The sequence below is a fragment of the Dromaius novaehollandiae genome, chromosome 4 (genome assembly GCF_036370855.1).
Source record: "Dromaius novaehollandiae isolate bDroNov1 chromosome 4, bDroNov1.hap1, whole genome shotgun sequence".
Classification (NCBI taxonomy): domain Eukaryota; kingdom Metazoa; phylum Chordata; class Aves; order Casuariiformes; family Dromaiidae; genus Dromaius; species Dromaius novaehollandiae.
The window spans coordinates 24117346-24139445 of NC_088101.1; the positions used below are offsets into that span (position 1 = coordinate 24117346).

At 42.9% G+C, this 22100-nt stretch overlaps 1 protein-coding gene across 3 annotated transcripts in view; it reads left to right on the forward strand.

Annotated features, from left to right (window-relative positions):
* The window catches only part of UGT8 (UDP glycosyltransferase 8), a 47262-nt gene extending 33961 nt beyond the window's left edge, over nt 1-13301 (forward strand). For all 3 annotated transcript variants that reach the window (XM_064510624.1, XM_026105309.2, XM_026105310.2), the window contains exons 3-6: nt 4293-4435; nt 7491-7567; nt 9073-9292; nt 11006-13301. In XM_064510624.1, coding sequence (XP_064366694.1) covers nt 4293-4435; nt 7491-7567; nt 9073-9292; nt 11006-11369 — 804 coding nt within the window. In that variant the 3' untranslated portion in view covers nt 11370-13301. The remainder of the gene's footprint in view (nt 1-4292; nt 4436-7490; nt 7568-9072; nt 9293-11005) is intronic.
* Nucleotides 13302-22100: the final 8799 nt, after the last annotated feature.

A 22100-nucleotide genomic window follows, 5' to 3' on the forward strand; every position in this document is an offset into this window, starting at 1 on the left:
GGCCTGGCTAGCGGTACCAGGAGATTCATATATATGTTGCAGCCGAAGAGCAGCTAATGCATTTGAATTCAGTTTTGTTAGATCTTTAATTTAGAAAATGTATATAAAAAGCTGTCGTGAGAAAGAATCCTAAGAAGTTAAAGGGATCTGAGAGGACCAACACACTCTTTCAGGTCACTAACTCGGTTGGTTTTACAAGGAGGAAATACAAGTTCCCTGTTTGTCATTTCTTATTTTTACCTGACTCTTACGTTTTTAGTAATGCTTAGTGATCGAGGTCATTAAGGCTGTGTTATGGTAGGAATTATATGAACGTATGCAAGGAGAACCCTTGCCCCAAGAAGTCTACACTGTATTTTCTACAGCCCATGCATGGTACTAATTTTCAGCCCCCCTCTGGGGAATTACATTGGAAAGGGGCTGCAGATGAGAAGGGAAGCGAGTAGTTTCCCTTACTACCAGGATGATATAAGGCTTAAGTAAACTTAAGGCAAAATTGAATGAAAACATTTCAGTTGTTGTCAACATGTGAAGACCTGAGTTGAAGCTCTTCTGGATCCTCTCTTGGTAGGCACAAAAGTTTTGTTCCGTATTATCTAAGCAATCAAAACTGTTCTTTGTAATCTAGCCTCCAAAACAAAACTCTGAGGGCAAATTCACCTTCCTCTGCTCCTGCGCGAGGTTGGCCAGGCATCATCGGGCTCTGGTCTGGAGGCCCCCGGCAGCCGTGTCGGTTGCGGGCTTGGTCCCCAGCTTTTGTGGTTGCACTGGTCTGCGTTGGTCTGCGCCTGGCCAGCTCGGGGTACAGCAAACCTCGTGTCACTTGTCTCTTGCTTGCGTAGAGCCGTCCGCAGGCTCTTCCCAAAGTTAGTGAGATTCTTTCCGTTGAAATTTATAGCGCTTGCATCCCGCTTTGGGAGCTTGTGGCTGCGTGTGTGTGTGTGCCCACACTTAGGAAGCGGGGTGGGAGAGGCAGCACTCGTGATGAGCTACGTTTTACACAAAATCGGACACAGTTCTTAGTCTGATCTTTATAATCCCATTAAAGATGGCAAACATTCGTTCTGTTTGATCCCGACTGTGTGCATCTCTCTCAGCTGTCTGGGTTTTAAGTGCCCCGGAGAGAAGATTGCGTTTTCATGGTTCGCACACCCATTACGCCATGCCTTCTCCTGAACCGGCGGCGTAGCTTCAAACAGGAGGGCCGCAGGGGTCTGGGCATGAAATAAAGCGTAACGACACGGAGCAGGAGGCTGTGCCCGGTCGTAGCAGGAGTGCTCTTGTGGGGCAACACTAGCACCATGGTACGTGGTGAAGATCCCTTTCCTGTGTAAAGTTCTAGGGACTCACGTCATTTCTCAGTGTTTTGTGTGGCATGAGAGAATTAGCTCAAAAGAGTCAGTCATACAAAAATAGCAAATATCCTAGGAAATAAATTGCAATCCCCTAATGAAGGGGGACTCAGGACACACAGGGACTCGGAGACAAGTAAGCCACAGGAGACTTTAGCTCTCAGAATATGAATTGAATAAATGTCACAAACATTTGTTTTGTGAGAGATCCATCTTTTAGGGCCTGATACTGGACTGCTTTTCAGAACAGCTTATAGTGAAGCCTGCAAAAGGCTATTTTCTAGTTGGCTTTGAACAACAGGTGGGAAATAGATGTAAGTAGTTGAACCTCTGTGTAAAGTGACTCTGACATAATTACGTTTGCAGCATGCCTTCAGTCCTTAACTAACATTGAAGGACAAACTTTAAATAACTCTTAGAAGCAGTTGTAATCTTTTATGTCGGAATCGTCGCCAGTCATGAGTGATTTGGTGTGAGGCAGGTCAGCGGTGCTCCCCGCTCTGCCCGCGTGCACAGAAAAAGTTGGAAGAGAAAGCAAAGTGGGAAAGAGTGAAGCAAGCTGAAAAGATAAAGTGTTAATGTGTGGATTTAGAGAAAATAGAAGTCCCTGTTTGGCCGTATGACAGGAGACCAGCGCCCGGCTCCCGGGCGAGTGCACGAGCCCTTGGTACGCGTGTTGGTTCCTGTGGTGGCTCCTGTGGCTTGGTGCCCTGACGGGATCGTGCCGCCTTGCTCTGTTCTGTCTGGCCTCCTGCTTATTGCCAGAACGAGAGGCACGTTGAGAGCAGCGCACTTTATTTTCCTTTTGCTCGTTTCCTGTTGCTGTGCTGGTGCTGAGCTGGCCTACATCTCGCTTTGAAATTAAAATCAAACCAAATCTTGGAAAAGGTAAGATGCTTTTTGGCAGGCTGATACGTCTGTATGCCAGTAGTATTTTATAATTTTTGCTGTTAGCAGTTAGATTCAAATTTTATTTCCAATGCATGTTTGCAAAAGGTACCTTGGACCTTCTGATTTTTCCTTTTTTCCTCTCTTTTTCTTTTTTTTCCCCCCTTCCCGAAGCCAAATGACATTGTCCTCGTATATGAGATGTGTTTAGCTGGCAAGTCTGTTCTGTCTAATATGCTAAGATAGTTTTTCTTCTGGCTCTGCAGGGCTCTGCCATCTCAGTGCTCTTTAGGTAGTCGTATCTGCTGGCTTGCATTTTCATCAGTTACATAAGCTGTGCTGCAGCAGAGTCAACCAAGGGTTCAGCTTGTGCTGTCTCTTTAGTAACTTAACTGTTAATTGCCTGAGGCGTTAGCTGTGAACAAATTACCCCAGGCTGGACCCAGTGCAGTGAGTTTTCAGTGCAATGAAATTCTGGCCTCAGAGAGGCCCAGGACAGGACTTGGGTCTGACGGGCACCCAGTTGCCATTACGCCACTGCAGTCCTTGCTGTGCTCTTCTAAGAGGCACAGCCTTCCCTGGATGCAGCCTGAAAAAATGTGCACGGCCGCTATTCACAAACCTGTTTCAGGATCTGCTGTGTTGTCAGAGGTTTTATGACCTGCATTTTTGGGTAATTGGATCTGAAATGTGGTAGTTCAGACTGAAATCAATATACTAGGGGAAGAAAGGGAGTGACTTTTGGAGCTCGTTGAAGAGGTGCTCCATAACAAACCACGTCAAGCCGCTTCGGACCCGCCGGCAGCAGCAGCGGAGGGCAGGCGAAGCGGCCGCGCCGCAGCCGTGCCAAGGCTGCAGTCGTGCTGCCTCATCGCGAGGCGGCCGAGCGCGTGCTGCTGCGAAAGCTGCTGCCTCCTGCCACTCGTCCCGCTGCGTGGCTCCCCTTCGCGCCTCCTGGACCCGCGCCCGTTCTGCACTCGGGTAGCTCCAGGGACCATAAATTCAGAGCAATGCGATCCTGCAAGCTTCTGCTTTCCCCACTGCCTTGCTTGCCTGGGTTGAGGTAGTCCTTGTTTCAAGGAGGGTCTGCAAAAATTGCTTTGCAAGAGATTGGATTTCAGAAGTCACAGTAGAAGGACAGGCATAAGAAAAAAGGGGGATAACGTAAGAACTCTCTGTGCATTTATTATGTACTCTTTGTGGTACTCTTTACTTAAATAACAAAGTGTAAGGGCTTTGACCTGATTTCCTAGTCTAGCCTTCAGAGGTTAAACAAGGCTCCACTGAAATTAGTTTTGCTTTTGACTTAAATGGTATCATGAGTTCAGGAGCTGCATCAGGGACTGCAGAGATTTTTAATTTGTTTCTGGGTAGCGCTGCTTAATGTGATACTGGTAACTTGTCTTGGAAGAGGCCCGTGATTGTCTAAATAAGCCGAAGTGTATAAATCAAGAAAGGGGAGCGTCAGCCCCTAACAAACCTGCCGTGCAGATTATTGTTCACTGTTCCTTGAAATCCTGGAACAGTGGAAGCAGGTGTTTTTTGAAAGCTCTGGCTTCTTTCAAGTTCTGCTATTTTTATATAAATTAAATAAAAAACAGTTTTATGAACTACTCTCGCTTTCTCTAAGGCCAAAGATCAAACATCTGAGTCTCAGACTTCATTCGTGTGTTTCTTGTATTTTTATTTTCAGGGGATACTACAAGATGCAGAGATCTATTTACATTTTGCTGAGTTAAAATGCTGTATTTTACATGTAAACCTGTGTCAACTTTGATCAGTTAAGAAAGGACAAATTGTCTTATGAAACTGGTCGTTGATATGAATGCTGAAACAAATCAGGAAGAGCTTTAACAGTCATAGTCTACACTGTATTCTGAAGGTCCAGGTCACTGTACTCAGTGAGTTCCCAAACTGTTAGGACTTTTGAAACTTGACTTGTTAAGTAATGTAGGGAGCAACAAATGTTTCTGCAAAGCAATGCCTATTTAATCTGTTTCTGTGGCTTGCCCGTGTTTCTACAGTGCTCAGTATAAATTTTCATTTTAACAGGATCTCCAAACATGGGTGAATGGTGCTAATGAAAATGGCTTTGTCCTCGTCTCATTCGGAGCTGGAGTGAAGTATCTGTCAGAAGATATAGCAAATAAGTTAGCACATGCCTTGGCAAGACTGCCCCAGAGAGTTATTTGGAGGTAAGTGCAATGGTAGAAGTACTTTGGCGGTGGCGGGGATTTGACAGAGACTCAATTTCTGTCATACCACCATGGTCTAGAGTGCCATCGAATGCAGAGTCTGCAGTTCAGATAGCCAGGGTGGTGGCACAGGGGACCTGACCGTTTTGAAAGATGCTTTTTGTGGAATTATTGCGGTCCCCTAGTAAGATGGAGGAGCTATGATTTCTTGGCAGAATAGGGCATAGGTTATAATCCCGTGCTGAGTATGTATCCCAGAAGGATGTGATGGAAGGATTGGGGACAGTGAAAAGAGTCTGAGGTTTTAACATTAGCGACATACTGTCATCGTTTCTGGTAAAGATGACACACCAGGGAGTGAGAATGACATTCTGCTGATTTAACCTTAGGAAGGATCAAGACAGTGTACGTCACAGAAAGGATAAAAGTCTCTGTAAGCTGTTATGCAGAGGGGAAATGCCCTTTCCCCGGTGCTGCTTCTCTCTCCTCTGACCCTGACTGGGTTGATGTAGCCCTCGTTCTTCCTTCCTTATGCCAATCCTTAAGTTTTCTGCACTGTCAGATCTCTTCCTTGTTTGTGTTTTTCCCCTCATTCTTAACTTCATTTGGCAATAAGAGTCTTTCATGTTGCTCATAGTAAGACCTCACTTCACATGCAGCCTACTTGCTTTGCTAAGATTGTCTATGACTGCCACCCCCCCCCCCCCCCCCCCAATAAACGGTAGCATAAAGCTTGGTTGTCAAACAGCCTAGCGTAATGGCAAGATGAGCTTTGCTCTGCGTTTTTAGGCCAGGTAGCATTCTGACCCTTCTTCTGTAAAGGAAACATATTCTGCTCTCCATCACAGAGTAGAGTTCAAGACATATTTAAGGTAACATATACAGTTACAGAGTGCTCTTAAAATATTTTCCACTTGAAAACTTCATACTTCTTCAGTGAAAGCTTTTTTTCACCTCTTGCCATTATTGTTAGCTTATATGATCAGACAATTGTGGCCTGAAAGGTAGCATTTTAGAAGGCTTTCAGAATAGCAAGGATTGTTGTAGTGATGGCTGCTTTTTTGTGGTATTGTAGTATACAAAGTCTCTTTCTGAGAATCGGTCCTTGCTGCAGCTCAGGAGTGAGTTATACTTCAGTTGTGCATACTTAACCAGTCTATTCAGCGTTTCCTCTCCACCCCCATCTCTCAGGGGCCATTTTCATTTCAACGTGTTTTAAAAACCTTGAAATAGTGAACTCCGCTCGTGAACAAGAAAACTGGAATTCTTTAGGCCATGCCATAGAAGCCTTCATAGTTCCAGTTAAGATCTTTCCAGTTTTTGTTTGAGATGGGGATGATATATCTTTGTTCCATACAAAGACTCCAACACTACTTGGCTTTAAATTATTAGTCACAATTCCTCTTACTGCTTTTCTTTTGTCCCATCCTTGTAGCACTCTTTGCCAGGAATTTTGTCTGTGGAAAGTGTCTACTCTGTAGTACATATTTGATTTCAGTGGGTTTTTCTTGGGAGTAGTTTTTTTTAATGGAAAAGCAATAATTTCAATTGAAGCTTTCTTTTCTGTTAAAAATTATTTTCTTTAAATTTTCCTCAGTGTTTTCTTGTAGTAGTATTTTTGTTTGTTTGTTTCATTTTCATGATCTATTATCTTCTGAACGGCTTTTGGATAAGGGAACCCACATGCTATTTCTTTCCATCATCATTCTTGGAAGAGGGAGATCTCTGTGGGACTCGGTTTAAGCTACGGTCTTCAGAAGAGCTGTGCAGGTGGCTTTCAGTGACCTCAGTAGGAGTTTCTGAGTTCAATAATTAGACACCTAAATGTGAAATTACAAGTCTAACTTTAGTTTGCGATTTTTGTTCTTTAGACCGTTGACCTGTGGTCAATGTTGGAAGTGGGTAGCTTTCTTTTTATACTTGAAGTTTTAGATTTTTTTGAGAATGGTACTGCTGACAGTCTTATGTCATGATGCCAAATTAAGTAAGTCCTTATAGTCCTTTATGTGCTTCCGGTTAGGCAGTACTAGTTAGAGCCAAAACAAGTAGCGTAGTTTATTTGCTTTAGATAAGGTAGTGTAAATAGCATAGGGTTTTTTTTTCCAATGTATAGAACGTACAAGTTGGTTGTAAAAATGTGTTTACTTAATTGAGAATATGAAGGTGATTTTTCATGAAGTTGTAATTCCAGTGCTCTCTGATAAGCAGAATACTTTATGCCTTCTGATGGAGCTGTCACAGAACTATGAAAAATGCACTAGTAGTCACTGATTTTTCTCCCCCCTCGTTTATAGTTAACTTGATATTTTAACTGTATGTAACATTGAAATGTAAATCAGTAAGTACTTTGAGCCCATATTCTATGGGTTAAACTTTTCCAGCACTCTTGGATGAGCAAGGCATTGCCGTTGGATTTCATAGGCAGCTGAGCACGTAAGAAAAACAGTCCTACAGCTCAATCCCCATCTCTTCATCTTCTCAACAGGTTCTGGCCTCATGAGCTTAGCTGTCACCCTTTCCCTTGCTTGTATTAGTAATTTCTTTTTAAATACGGTGTCAACTCTCAAAAGCTATAGGGAACTGGCCGGTTGAGAGGGAACGCCTGGTTGATGGTAGGGTGTGTTGTTCACGTGCTGATGGGATGTTCTTAGTGGAGTTATTTATGTGGTACTAGTCAGAGTTTTTTTCAGTAAAACTATGGACTTGGAACCATAGAGAGGTTTTAAAACTGCCTGCCAATCACAGTAGTATGACATATATGTTAGATACACTCAGAAATAACTGCACTGCCATTATGTAAATAGAATAGGTAGCCTTTCAAGCCAGACTGCAAGGAATTTGAGTGATGAGAAGCTGTTTTGTAGTTACCGGTTATTTACGTTACAACATTTTGGTTGAGACTTTTGTTTTCAGGTAGTGATAAATAAAAGTACCCCCATATACCTGGAAATCTACTTCATAATTATCATGGATTATTTGGGTTGATTCTCTGTTTGGAGTTGATCAGTTTTGGAGCTTTTGATAGCTTAATTTTAATTTGATTTTATTTTTCTAGGTTTTCAGGAAACAAACCAAGGAATTTAGGCAACAATACAAAGCTTACAGAATGGTTACCACAAAATGACCTGCTTGGTAAGTGTCTACTGTGGTGATATACTGATTATTTTCAGTCAGGTTCAAGTTGCACTCCTGACAATATTGTACTGAAATACCAGTCACTGCAAATCAGAGGTAATTTCAGTACTGGAAGTAATAGAGAAAAATATGGAAGTGTTTTTGATGTCTGTGAGATTTCAAGAAGATTAAGTCAAACACTTTAGTGATATTAATTCTCTTTCCTTAGTATCAACCCCGTTTTTTCCTTAAATTAATTGAGTGGGAATGCATAATTATTCCAAAGACTATTTGGCCTAATAAATGGGAAAATTTCCTGTCAAAATTCTTGTATACTGTGGAAGTTATGCAGTTCAAGATTTATTTTTATATATATATATATATATATATATATATATATATATATATATATATATATATATACACACACACATATATATACATATATATGTATGAAAGACAGATAAGTAGAAGCTTTCCAGAACCTGCTATTTTAAGGGAACTCTGGATTGTTAATTTCTGTATGTTATGAAAAAGTATGGCCTCTGCTCATCTTTTCACAGAAGAATCATAAAACTGAGCATACATAATCGTTCACATTGCACCAAAACAAGTCTGAGGGATCTGTATGTACTGTTTAACTAATCTGAGATACTCTTGAGTTCTCAGGTGCAGAGATAACACTTGCTATTCTTTCATCTTTTGGTAAAGTTTATATTAGAGTCTGTGTCTTTAGTTTTCTTTTTCTTCCTTCTGTGCTGATGTGTAGTTGAATTCATCACAGATCCTAGGGAGTGCAAAATGTTTACGGTCATCTCTGGGATACCTAGATGTCGTGCGTTCACAGAGCAGCTCCGGTGTTACGATGAGTGCTGATGATGCATTAAGGCTATATGTATGCGTGAATGAATGTACGTGCATGTCAGCAGGAGTATTTACCATAATGTGGTCATCAGGCAAATGACTTTTAATCCAAGTAACTTGTTTTGGTTACAAAACTGGTCTGAGGCAGCCTCACTCTTCCATTACATGAAGTAGGTTATTGTTATCGTTATTGTTGGATCTTGCTCGGCTGAAGCTTTGGGGAGAGAATGCAGCGTCAGCTGTCGTGTCATTAAATAGCGTGTATTTCATAGGAATGATGAGGAAGAAGGCTCTGCCCCGGCTTGTTCGTAATGCTAAACTAGTAAACGCCATTTGTAGTTGCCAACTACAGTTACTCAAGAGTAAATATTATACTAATTACTCTATTATCGGTTGCTTTACACAGCTCATATACGGGAGAATTTTCTTTGTATTGGCTGCTCCCTGTCTCTTAGTATGTAAGAAAATTATGTAATGTACGCAAAATTTCTGCCGAATGGGATTTACGGAGAACTTCAGAACAAGTCGCCCCCATCTTACCTTTCTGAATTGTAGCCACAGAAACGCGGTGATAGATGTGTTGTACCCAGTTGCTTCAATAACTTTACAGTTTTTAGATGTAAATAATTTTTTCCCTTCATGTTTCTTATTTTTTTCAGGTCACTCTAACATCAAAGCCTTTCTTAGTCATGGTGGTTTGAACAGTATTTTTGAAACCATGTACCACGGGGTCCCTGTGGTGGGAATCCCCCTTTTTGGTGACCATTATGATACTATGACTCGAGTGCAGGCTAAAGGCATGGGAATACTGTTGAACTGGAAGACCATCACTGAGGGTGAATTGTATGAAGCGCTAGTAAAAGTTATTAATGATCCCAGGTATGGAGTGCTTGGGGTGGTTGTTTCTTGTTTTTATTTAAAATTATTGTGATAGGATAAATATGTATGTAGACAATCTTTGTGCATGGGGAAAAAACGCCTCTTGAGATTTTTATGTAGTTGGGGCAAGTCTTCTCCTAGCTCTCCCATTTCACAACATTACTCAATTGACCCCGTTTCTGTTCAGATGCTAACCATGTTACTCAGTATACCAAGACTCAATAGTCTCATTTTTTTCTGTCTTTGTAAATATGTGACAGTTGCCATATGAAGGACAAGACAACAAGGTCATAGAAACAAAGCTGACCTGACTTATTTGTCTTTGCAGACCAACATCTCTTTTAATGTGTCCTGATTACACCACAGTAGCATACTGAGGAGTTTGCTTGTGCTGCCTGAGGAGCCTTGAGCAAAATATACTTGTATGATTGTGGGGTGCAGTGTTTGAACTGTAGCTAAAAATACGGAAGCACTCCAAAAAAAGTGACTCTTTTCTAAACTCCTATGATTTGATTAAAAAAAAATGCAAAATTCTTTTTCTGTTCTAGCTACTCATATACCTTTTGGGGTCAGGAGTATCAGTCACCTTTTTTTTTTAAATATTTTCATCACAACAAATTTCTGTGAATCCAAGGGCTCCGGTCTGTTTTTTTGTAAATATTTTTTTTGGTCATTCAGGTGGAATAAGGAAAAGCTCATGAACTTTGTAATTATTTCTAATTCTATCAAATAAATTAGGTCAATGTTACTAAAATAGCAGGAGGGACAATTTAGAAGTTTGTTCTGAATCTATTTTTAACATTTATGATGTTCAGACTATCTCCAAATTAAAAACAATGATGTTTTAGCTGGTTGTTCATTGTATTAAGTTAGTAGAAATTTTGGAGTATGGGATGATGACAGTATTTCTTGACTTCACGGGAACAACGTCTTTAAGCAGCACTTGCCTTGGAAAAAGAAATCTTTAAGGATTAGACTAGTTAGGCGTGGAGCCTCAGTGAAGGACAACATTGCCAAAGAAATCCCATAAACTTCAGTTGCATCAACTTTCTGTCATATGATTATCCGAAGTTAAAAGCCAAGTTCTGCATAAGTAACCTGTCTATCTTGCAGCTGGGTGGGGAGGAAGTGAATTTGATTTGATCAGCTACAAGGGACAGCCAGCTATTTATTTAAAAAAAAAAAAAAAAAAAAAAAAAAAAAAAAGCCAAACTCTGGGTGTGAAAAGAAATCTACTACTGCACAAAAATGAGTTTCCCACTTTCTTCTGTTTCTCTAATATTTCCAAGTTTATTTTCCATATTTAATTGCACAAGAGTATGTGTGTTGGTGAGGGTATGTTGCCCCTTGCAATGGAAGGGCAAACGTGTCTCATGTGATAAAATTAATTTTTATTTAGCTAAGATTCCCTTCTGATAGCAGGTCAGTCTGGCACTTTATCACTTCTCCTGGCCTTCTGCTAGGGGGTGAATTTCAGCCTTTGGTCACCTATGGGTCTATATTTTTAGTAATTCCTTTGCAGTGAGCTGTAAAGACTGATTTGAAGATGGATTATCTGTTGTGTATCTTCTTCTACATGCGCGTTGCTGTGGGATTCCCACAAAAATTTACGCTTTGATCTGAAGAGGCCTAAGTATATACTTAGAGGCTTGCACTAGTCTGAGAGCTGGATGCAATTTTCACTTTGTCCCGTTCTTTGTCCCTTTTGCGCAGCTACCGGCAACGAGCGCAGAGGCTGTCGGAAATCCACCGAGACCAGCCGGGTCACCCCATTAACCGGACTGTGTACTGGATCAACTACATCCTCCGGCACAACGGAGCGCAGCATCTGCGTGCCGCTGTTTACAGCATCTCTTTATATCAGTATTTCTTACTGGATATTGCTTTTGTTGTACTAGTGGGTGCTGCCTTATCTTATTATATTTTGGCCAGGATGACAAAGTTTATCCGCAAACAGAGCAACCATCTTTGGTCAAGTGGTGAACATAGCGCTGTTAATGGACATTACCAGAATGGGATACCCAACGGAAAGTATAGAAGAAATGGCCACATTAAACATGAAAAAAAGGTGAAATGAGCCAACCATCCCATGTAAAGTAGTAATGAATCAGATCAGTAATCGAATTTTATCGCTGTAACTTAGTCTAACAACTACTTAAAACCTCAATAAGCAGTTCTAACACTCCCCTACAGTATGTAATCTTACGTGACAAAATTCTACAGAACTAAGAAAAGTCTTTAGAAAAGAAAAGAAAAAAAAAAGAAAAGAAAGCACAACCTAAAACGGAAAGTGTGTTTTATTCTTAATACTGATGCAGAGACGTTATTTTGGCACAGAAGTTTTTAGAAGCCTTAATTCTCTAAAGTTATACAATGACCATATTTATGAATTTTCAGTTTTTAAAAGCTAAATGCGTGTGTCCCAGATGAGGAAAGGTTTCTTTTTATTTACAAAGGGATTTTTCCTTTTATTTTTTTATTATTTTAATGTATCCATCCTTTTGCTGAGAGAGCTTTAGTGCTAGCTCTGTGTTATATCCGTTGACAGTTCAACATGCTGTCTAAGAATGATGTTTTAAAAAAAAAAAAAAAAAATTCCCAATGTTTGATCTGCAAGAAATAGCAAGTTGCAGACTGAGAACACAGATGTGAAAAAAACTCTTAAAATGAGCACTGAAGAAAAACTTAAAAATGTGTACTACCTTTTTCCTGATAAACTGTGTGACTCTTTTGCTCTTTACCATTACTTTAGAGCAAAGGGTATTGAGCAAGTCTACAGTAAGTCTTAATTTTTAATTTATATAAAATTTTACGTGTCGTCTTTCTCTGCGTATATAATTTATGCCATAAAAATATTAGGGTGTTTTATTTCAGTTAAAACTATGGCTGTGTGGGAAGTAGATTGCATAATTAGGAAAAATAAATGAAACTTTAAAAAAAAAAAATCTAGCCCTTGCTTAATGCAGAAGTTTTTGTCATGGCCCAGAGCAATGCAGAATCAAACCGCTCTTTGGGGTTTGTTTAAAAACAAACACCCACCCACGCAAAAAAGTTGAATGTCTTTCCTGTTAATTATCATTGTTGTTAATTTTTTTTTTTTCCTAAATCACAATGTTGTAGATGTTCTCTTTCGATGGTTGTATCTGGAAAAACATTACCTTCTACTAGTCTGGGCCACACAATCCACGCTGCATAGTTGCCAATGCCACTCCTCCGAGCGCGGGACGAGAGGGGCCGTGCACCGGGCCGGGACCCGCCGCCCCGGCCGAGGGCTGGTGCCGCGCGTGGCCTTCAGCCCGGCTGCCCGGGCATGAAGCGAGCGGCGACCGTCTCGTCCGCCCCCGCTACAATCTCCTTCAATCACTGCAGCTGACGTGGGACGCCCCGGGCCGCGTCGGAGGGTGCCGGGCGGGAAATCGGGGCTGCCCTGCTGACCCGGAGTTGGCAACTATGCGCTCCTTTCCATGTCACTCTGTTTACTTGGAATTTGCACTACACATGTTGTGAGTGTCTGCTTTTATTTATTTGTAGTTCGAAATCCCATGTCTGGAAGAGAGAGGCGAGAAACCCGTTTATCTAGTGTTTGTTCACTAACATGGGAAGAGTTGTGGTGGCTGCAGAGCGCTGAGATCATCTTCGTACACGGTGATGCGATGTTTCACTATCATCCCCTCAGGAGCCTCGGCCCTGTAGCAATAAATAACAGTACAGATACGTTTCTAATACACAGTACAGCTTCTTGTACTGTTTTCTGAATACTTGAAGAAAATGGTATTATAAATAAGCCTGTTAGCTATACCTTTTTACAATCTTACCAGTTCGTGGCCACTAAAGGAGCACACAGAGGCGATGAATGGTGGGGTGGTAGTAAGACTTCGAGTGTATGAATGACTTGGTTTAAATGTTTTTGGCATTGAAGAAGGTACAAAAGCACTGACCGGATGATTAAGCATAATTTAATCTCCACTGTGATAAAACTTAAGCAATAAACATGGATTTAATAGAGAAATTCTGTTGTTGGAAGTATATTTTTACTCAAACAAATGCTGTTTGAAGTACCCAGTGCGTGCGTATGTGGATGTGTATGCGTACTGAGATACACGGGCTCCTTGTTCTCGGTATATGCAATCGTGCGCGATAGGGATTTGAAATCAAACATTGTGTCTCGGGAATGTAAATCTATTTCCTGTAGGTCAAATCAGTGTTGACTTAACTGAAAGACTGAGTGCCTGACCCGCCTCTTCTTTAATGCATTTTTGAAACTTTTTTTTACCTCAATTTAAAAATTTTTGGTATTTTCTTTTCTCCTGTACATGTGAAGTTATATCTGCATTTCTTAAAAAGCACAAAGAAAAGTTTTCATAATGATAGAAGAGTTGACTGACATCTGAATAGTCTTTCTGGATGTAAACGCAGAAGTCCCCGTTGCCGTTTGCCCCTACGCGGGCCCTCGGCTGCCCTGGCCCTTCGTGTCGGCAGATAAAGGGAAAGCTGACTGGAATAACCAACGCGAACTGCTCTGCAAGGAAGAATCAGCAGCCGAGATGCAGCCGCAATAAGAGCGTGGCAGACGCAGAGGTTTTCGAAGAAGCTTGCGGCTCGGACCCTCACTGTAGTAGGTTTTAGGTGTTCGCCTTTCTTCTTTCCTTTGAATATCTCAACTATTCAAGATCAAAGCAGCCATAAAGTAACATGACAACTGAATTGCCACCTACAGAAATAGCTGCTGGAGGTGATCGTTGAGTATTTTGAGTTTAAGGAAATCAACAATTGTGCTGCCAGCTTTTTTCTTACTCGCCAGATCACTTGCAAAATCATGTTTTTAATACTAGTCTGTGTTCGTTTCTTCTGAGTTCTCGAAAGATACCAATTTTCACCAAGATAACTGCTTAACTTTCTATTTTGATTCCATGGCTTGGTAAGTATGCAGTATTGCTATAGTTAGTCTCGTTTGTACACCTGTAGCCAAGAGACGATAAAAATACTAGTACATGCATATAGCCAATTTAAGCAAAATCAGAGCCCTGTTTATTTCCAGGGTGCTGAGTTTTTCCCTTTAATTTGTTTGGGTGCCTGTGCGTGGGTTTGCCTTTGGATGGAGTTGAATACCTATGCAGATCTGTGTTAGTAAGGAGCAGAAAAAGACCATTTGGTTCTCTTCTGAAGCGGAGCCGTGCTTCGTTTGCTTGGGTGACTTTCAGAAGACATGAGCATGTTTATTAAATTAGGGCTTTTGGTGTCTTGGCAAATGACCCCGTCTTCCTTGCATCACAGCGCTAGAGATGGCTAGTGGCCAGAAAATATGAGGTACGTTTCTTGCTTCGCATGACACAACTTTCAATGTGATGGAATTGTAATTTTTCCTGCAATGGGATCCCATTCCTTTTTTTTTTCTTTTTAAAGCTGTGTTTCTGTTTGGGAAGGGGTGGTAGTTAATGACAAAATTGCTGCATACAGCAAACCCAGTTAGCTTATGTATGGAGGTAAATGGGGCACTTGCTTGTAAAAAGAAGTGGGCTGTGGTGCTATTACATACTTAGTGGTTTTGTGAAATAGTAATACTCTCATTTGCAACAAAGAAGACAACACCCTTATGAGAAGGTTCAATTATGCAAATATGGGAGAAGTGTCTCTGAAGTCACATTGCTGTTCTTTATAGTTAAGATATATGCGTGTTAGAATCTGAATGCTACTCTGCTGCACTTGGTTTCTGAAGAACATATATATTATTCAATTTTTAATAGTTTACAAATAGGAGGAAGGATAAGAATGAAGATCCTGTGAGGGGAAGAAGGGAGGAGAAAGAATTTCCCTGAGGGAAATTCTGTTTTTTGTTTTCTGTATAAGTTATTCATATAGAACTGATTCACCTATTTTTTTGTCATTGTTTTAAACAAAAGAAACCTAATACTAAATCTGATTTACCTCTTCGCAAAATGACAAAAGTCCTGATCATCTCACGCATCCCCATTACTCTATAATGAAACAAAAATTCATTGTTAGGTAAGATGATATTTCACATATATTCTGAGATTTCCTTCACTGGTCAGACTTCAGTCCTTCAAGGTATTTGCTGGAAGTTATCTTCATCTTCACGTGTTCCTTGTGGTAAAGAGGATATGCTTAATTTATACTATTAGGTAATAAATAGGAGCTAGAAAAACTGCAAGACAAGAAATGCCAAAAATCTGTGTTCTGAGCTACCTTGGGATATCATTGTGATCGGATTCAGGAATTGCACCCTAGAAGAATAACGCTGTACGTTTCGGCATGAATTTGGGAAGCCTGGATTGAAGGATCTCTTGATAAAAGTTTGTCAAATTTATGTTTGAACCACAAGCAACAATCCTCAATGAGTTTGAAAGTGTTGTCAAGAATACGAGGGTATGAAAACCAGACAAAAGCATCAGCTTAGAAACACAGCATAATCACACTGCATGGAGCGTTAATTGGCTTTATTTAATGTTGGTGTAGTTATGTGTTGTTAATGAAATAATTATATGTCTAGGTGTAAACTGCCGCTGGAAAGGAGCAACTACTAAAGGAAGAAACAAGGATTGTTGCTTCTGGCAAGTCAGCATGAAGATTTCTGGAGGTCAAATTGTGTGAGATGCTCTCCCCCTGGTATCTTTTAACCAGGTGTTTCTTACAGTTTGATTTTTACCCAGGTGTCCAGGACCCTCTTTTATACAATACTTAGTTTCTGTTGTCATCATTAACCCATTAAAATGGGCCTTTATATAGTGTCTTCTGCAAATCCAAATGACTTGTTGCTCATTTTTAACCTTTTACCTGAGAGTTTAAGGGCTTTTATCATTTCAAGAAACGAATGTGTGTGGTTGTTACCGTTGTGAAGCTCCTGCAGCTCCTCTTCTGGAGGTGCATCTTTCCCCAGGACTGCTTCTCCTTCGCCACGTGTTGAGCACCCATTTGCGGTTTTGTGTGCGCCATAGAAAAAGACTTTGAGATCTGTTTGGACAGACTAATAGAGAACACATTTTCTTCTGTGTCTTAACCCAGAGCCAGCAAGGAGCCGCTCCCACTTCCCGGAGGATTGCTGGTATAGCGAAGCAACGCCGTTCCTCGTGTTGCACCAGGAAAAGCAGTTTCACAGCCCGGGCCCCGGTGAGGAGGACGGGCATGGATGGACCCCACGGGCCAGGCTCCCTCCGAGGGGTCACGCGGCAGCGGCAGCTCTCGCCCCGCTGTGCGCAGCACGCCTGGCATCCAAGATCACCTGCTAGCGCTGGCAACAGGCTCACGATGAGTTAGAGCGATAGCAGCCAGAAAGTGCGGTATGGAAATGGCGATCTTACCGTTAGCCGAGGTGCTTTGTGGAAGTAAGTCTGGCACCGTCGTCCTTCCAGGCCCCTCTCCGCCTTGCGGTCTCGCGCTGCCGTCCCGGCCTGCGACTCCCCTCTGCAGCAGGATTAACCTGCCCCGGGGAGAGGAACGGGGACGTGGCCCTCGCTTGAGGCGGGATGTTGCTGGAGCTGAGGAGTGCTGGCTATTCCTCGTTCCCGAGGAGGCTACGTGGCCTCCCGCTGACTTCCCGGCAGCTATCCAGCGGCTGTGCTCCTTGTCCGCGGGTCAGGTTTTCGTAGCAGTAGCCATGATGCAGGGGACGCAGGGAGTTAGGCGTGCGAGCAGCTCTCCTGTGATTGCTACTGGCTGAGGTAATGAAAATACTAATTTCATTTAATTCGTGATAACTACTGCATGATAAAACTTGGTTTTTATCAGATTTTTATATAACATAATATCTGAGTTCCAAGGAAATAACCATTTTACCCACTGCATTCCTGGATATTTAAGAATCACCTGGGCCAAAGTAAGCCGGAATTTCCATTTATTAGCTGTGTCTCTATTCTCTGTTAGCGGGGGGGGGAATCTCAACAGCTCATACAAAATCGGAGGGTTACTCGGAAGGACTGTGAGGTAATGTCATATCTAAATATACATTACAGGTAGCTTCCTCTTTTTTCAGCGAAGGCTCTCGCCGTGGAACACGCGGTCTGCGAGACCAAGACGGTGAAACCTTGCGTACGTGGGTGTGAGCTCCCGGTTCTCCAGAAACCGGGAAGAATTCCCCATCCCGCTCCTTACGCAGCGCCGCCCTGAGCAGAGGACGCGGTGCAACGGTTAACGTGGGCGAGGGAGCAGCAGCAGGCGGTCCGCGGGTCTGTATCGCTGTCGCAAGAAGGTGGATAATTACGTCGGTTGCTCAAAGCCGGGCGTGACTATGGGAAGGCAGGAACGGCCGATCAGGCGAGCCCTTGGGGCGCAAAGGCCAGGTGTGAGAGGGGAAGCCACCCTCGCGCCGCTGGCTGGCTCCGGGGTGACGGCAAGCTGTCAGAAAAAAGTTTCAACATCCTGTTGGAGAGCTTAGCGGGCATGTGGGCCTCGCGCTTAGGAATAAACCAGCGCAAGCAAACATAAGCCCTGATAAGAAGTTTCTCTGGGTTTTGGCTGCTTTCGCTGGGTAAAAAGGAGAAAAGAGAGTTCCAGGAATAAGCGAAAGAAAGAAAGAGAGCAATGGAAATCATCCTGCCTGAGGAAAAATCTCAGCCTTGCCTTGACGCCTCTTTTCTCTACGTGTCTTCATCCTCCCTCATTAGCACCACAGCCTGCTGTCCCAACAGCTTGGACCAACTTCTGCTCGTACGGAAAACTCGCACAGATCCCGCGTGCTGCTCGTATCCAGCTGAGCTGTGTTGGCTTTCTGGGCACGGGGCACTGCCATCCCCGGGAGCGTTTCCGAGCTCGGGTCGAAGACCGTAGGTTTGGTCTTTCGGTTTCACTGCAGACAGTGCCTTTCAACAGCACGAGCCTCACCCGATGGAAGAAACGGGGGGGTGTTAGCAGTGGTGGCTTGTTTCTGGTCTGCCTGTTTCCAGTTCCCTTTTGCTGCTTCTGGCTCCATGGCTTCGATCTGATGGCCCAGGAGAACATGCGATGTTGGGGTTTTTTGACAACACTGAAGAAAACATGACAGAAAATCTGAGTCTAGAAGACGTGTAAATTAAAACTCTGTATTACATTGACTAGTAGAAAAAGATGCATTTTATGTAACTTTTTTTAGATAAAATTATTTAGAATTTGTAGTGTAATTGATCACAGGGTACAGCAAAGGCAACAGCTTCTTGTTTTGCCTCTCAAAACTTTTTCGTGCACTCATTACTTAGGTGCAATTGCTTTTTATGTTCTTTTTATTTCTTCTTTCAAGGCCGCCTTGCCGCAGGCCACTCGTTCCGTCCGTGAGGCGCAGTCCGCTGCCTCCTCGCTCTGTGCGGGTGCAACTGTTTGTGGAGCTGCACCGTAAACAAGATCAGGGAAAAGGTCCAGGTTAAAAATAACCCTGCAGAAATAAAACCTAGGTCGTTTCATTGCTCATTTCTCTCTTTTTCAGAGCAGCCTTTCAAAAGCTGCGTTAGCCTACCAGATGGAGCGGTGAAGAGCACCGCTGGTAAGGCATGACCTGGAGCCAAGGGCAGGGACTGTACGACACCGCTTTTGCAAAAAAGGCAAATGCCACCAGTGTGTGGCACTGAGGTTTCTGAAGGACTCAAACTGGGTGTTTTTGTTTTTGTTGTTAAGAAAAGCATATGTTTAGTGAATATTAAAAGAAGAACACCTAGTGCCAACAACAGGAAACATTCCAGCCTACCCATAGACAGAATCACTAATGGGAATGCTGGGGAAAAAAATTAAAATTTAAGTGAACAAAGAATGCTTTTAGCTAAGAAGGTTAAAGTAGTGTTACGGGTAATACAACTCTTTGTTTTAAATCATAAGCCAATTGCTGTCATTAATCAGATTGTATAAAAGATTTTAAATAGGTGGAATTTGGAGCGTTTACTTAGGAGTTAGTTTTTTGTTTGCTTTGGTCTATTTATTTATTTATTTAAAGCACAGATATAACATAGTAAAATAACTCTGGTATATCCTGTCACCAGATTGTTTTCTCCCTTCAAGGATTGTGACTGTTGACCGTGTTCACCACCTAAATGTGTCCAGGTAGTGATTTTTGTGGTTAATTCTTGTTCTTGGTCCATCCTACTTTCCTAGAGAAATTACTGCTTTCCTAAATCACTTTTTTTTTTTTCAGAATTAGCTGTATAAAACTGTCTGAACTGCTTCTCTTGCACATGGACAGCATTTACCTCTGTGATGCTTTAGCTACTTGTCTTCCTCCGCAGTCACACTTCAGTGCATCTCTCTCCTGGCAGTGCTTAAATCCCAACCAAGTTAAAGGGAAATCTCCTCCCTCGAGCCAAAGTCATGATAAACATTCTGGTAAACCCAAACCAAGGTTTCTGAACCAGCAATGAGGCTTGCCCACCTATAAATACAGGCTGTGATCTGCCTTCATGACTGACTGTGCCTCTGGCCGACTTGGCTAGGGCGAATGAAAAGCCAGAAAAGTTAGTGGAATAGGTTTGCTGGAAGTATTTAAGTTGTGTGTTAGGAGATAATGGGTTGGACCGAGGTTTGGAAGGAAGATGGAAAAAGACTTCAGAGAGGGTGAGGAACTGCAGTAAGGCAGCTGAGAAAGATGAGCGAGACCCAATAAGGGTTTCAAGAGTAATTGCAGGACTTAAGCTTAAAGAAAGAAGAGGAGCAGTGAGCAGATGGGATGGCAGGAGGCAGGAACAGGTTGGTTAAGCTAGGTATAGGTTTGGATAAAACAAAAAAGAAAGTTTTTTTTAACTCATGGCATGGGAGGCCATTACCCAGAGAAGTTCTAGGAGCAATTCTGGAAAAGGATTTAAAAGGTTTTTGGGAATTGCTAACCCTTCCTCTCCTGCCCTGCATCTGACTTCCTTGGGTTTATGGATACCTGCTCCCAGTATTGCTTCAGTTTTCTTCAGGACAAGTTATTCCTGGACCTGAGACCAACTTCTTTGCCACCAGCTTCTCTCATAATTAACCAATTCACAGGAAATATCCCATTCTTGGCTTTCTTTTTTCTTTCTCAGGAACCTTCCTGAGAAAATCCGTGGAGTCTCTGTGCAGGTAAGCGGAGCAGCAGTATGTGTACGCTGAGACACAGCCAGGCCATGCAAGAATTCTGCAGGAGAAGCAAAGGACCATGCCCAGGCGGTCTGAAGAGGAGGAGGCCCTCAGGACGCTGAGCTGAGGCCCGGCATCAGCCCAGCTGGCAAGGAGGCACGTGTTAAAGACGATGGTCTGCCAGGCTTGCCACGTGCTGGGAAGGCTGACCAGAAGGACAATAATGCTCAACAGACCAAGAGGGTAACGTTAAGTGAAGAACAGCTTTCTGGGGGGAAAAAAAATGCAGGTAAAAGGGTGATTTTTGTATGGTTATTTGAAATTTCACAAAGGAAGGAAGGTGAATTGAAACAAACGACAGGTGGGGTTGGGATCTGCCCTCTGCCTCCCTGGATGATGGGAAAGGAGGGGTGAAGGCAGCTGTTCTGTACGCCACTGCCTTCATTTTATTGCAGGTGATACAGAGTAGTTCATCTGCGATGGACCAGGACTGGTGCTGGAGGTGTAACATTAGTTGTGGTGGGTGACGGTGGAGGCAACTGATAGCTCTGGGAGATGGTCTGATGGTGGCCTCCTGGGTCAAGCCTTCTGCATTTTTGGGTTAATTTTGGCAGAGCTGACAGTTCCCTGGTGGCCTCTGGGTGACTCCAGAGCAGGAAGAAGCAATTTAGCTGTGGTCAAAGCTGTTTTCCCGCTTGCCTTTCATCATACTGCCCAGACAGGCTGTGAGGGCCAAACGTCAATGTCTTGCGCGTGAGTCGGTCAAGCGAGCACTTGTTTTCCTCAATATGTTTGTTGATCAACCTTCTCTGTGGCTTCTTCCATCTGTTGTTTTTGGGGGGGAAAGGGGAAGAAGGGACAACACAGGCCTCTTTCTTTGGTTGGTAACATCAGTCATAGCTGCTGGACACCAGCACCAGGGAGATGGTCTGATGGCAGCGCACGGGGCCTTGCTCAGCAGAAATGGCGCTCCTTCATAAGCCTGGAGACCAAAGGCCCCTAAGGTGGGAAACAGATCCAAAGGTTGTAATCCAGGGCAGAGAGAGAGAGATAATCCCCATGGATCCTGGTTATAGTTCACCTTCTCCACCTTTGCCCATCAGGGAACTACTTTGGGTGGATATAGCACGTATAACTCGCTGTCCTGGAAGCTATTTTGGAGGGCTTCAGAGCTGGGGGACTGGTGACTGCAGGAGGCAACCAAGGCTCCCTAGCCGTAAAACCAAGTAATTACTGCTGTATCTTCTGGACAGAAACCTGTCTCTCTCCTTTGGGCATCAACACGAACAACTTCACTACAACTTTTCTTACGAGCAACATTTGGACGTCTTGTTTTCCTCAGTGTGGGAGGAAACAAGGCTGAGCTGGTGGGAAAGTTTGCCACTCTTTATTAATATGAATTTCTTTTGGTTGTGTAATGTAAGACAGCACATGTCCAGCTGTGTGGCTTCTTGTGTCGAGGGCAAACCTTGTGACATACATGCAATGCTGCTGTTGATGTAAGAGAGGGCAGCAGGGATAATTCTGGGGCACAAGTGAGCAAGCATGTGGTCTTTTCCTTCTGTTTCTTCTGTTTTTTCACCTTGCAGTGTGAGGAGCAAGTCTGTGAAAGCTCGCTGGACTTCCAGTCCAGGGCTGTCCACGTTGGCACCGAGCGTCTTCCACTGTCTGACCCATGTACCCCCGTGTCCTTTGGGCCCTTTCTCTGATTTGTGAACGCTGCGACTTGCGGATGTTGAAAAACCGTGCAGGAAAGTTACACGTGTGGGAAAAGGGGAAAAGGGCGCTGCCTTTA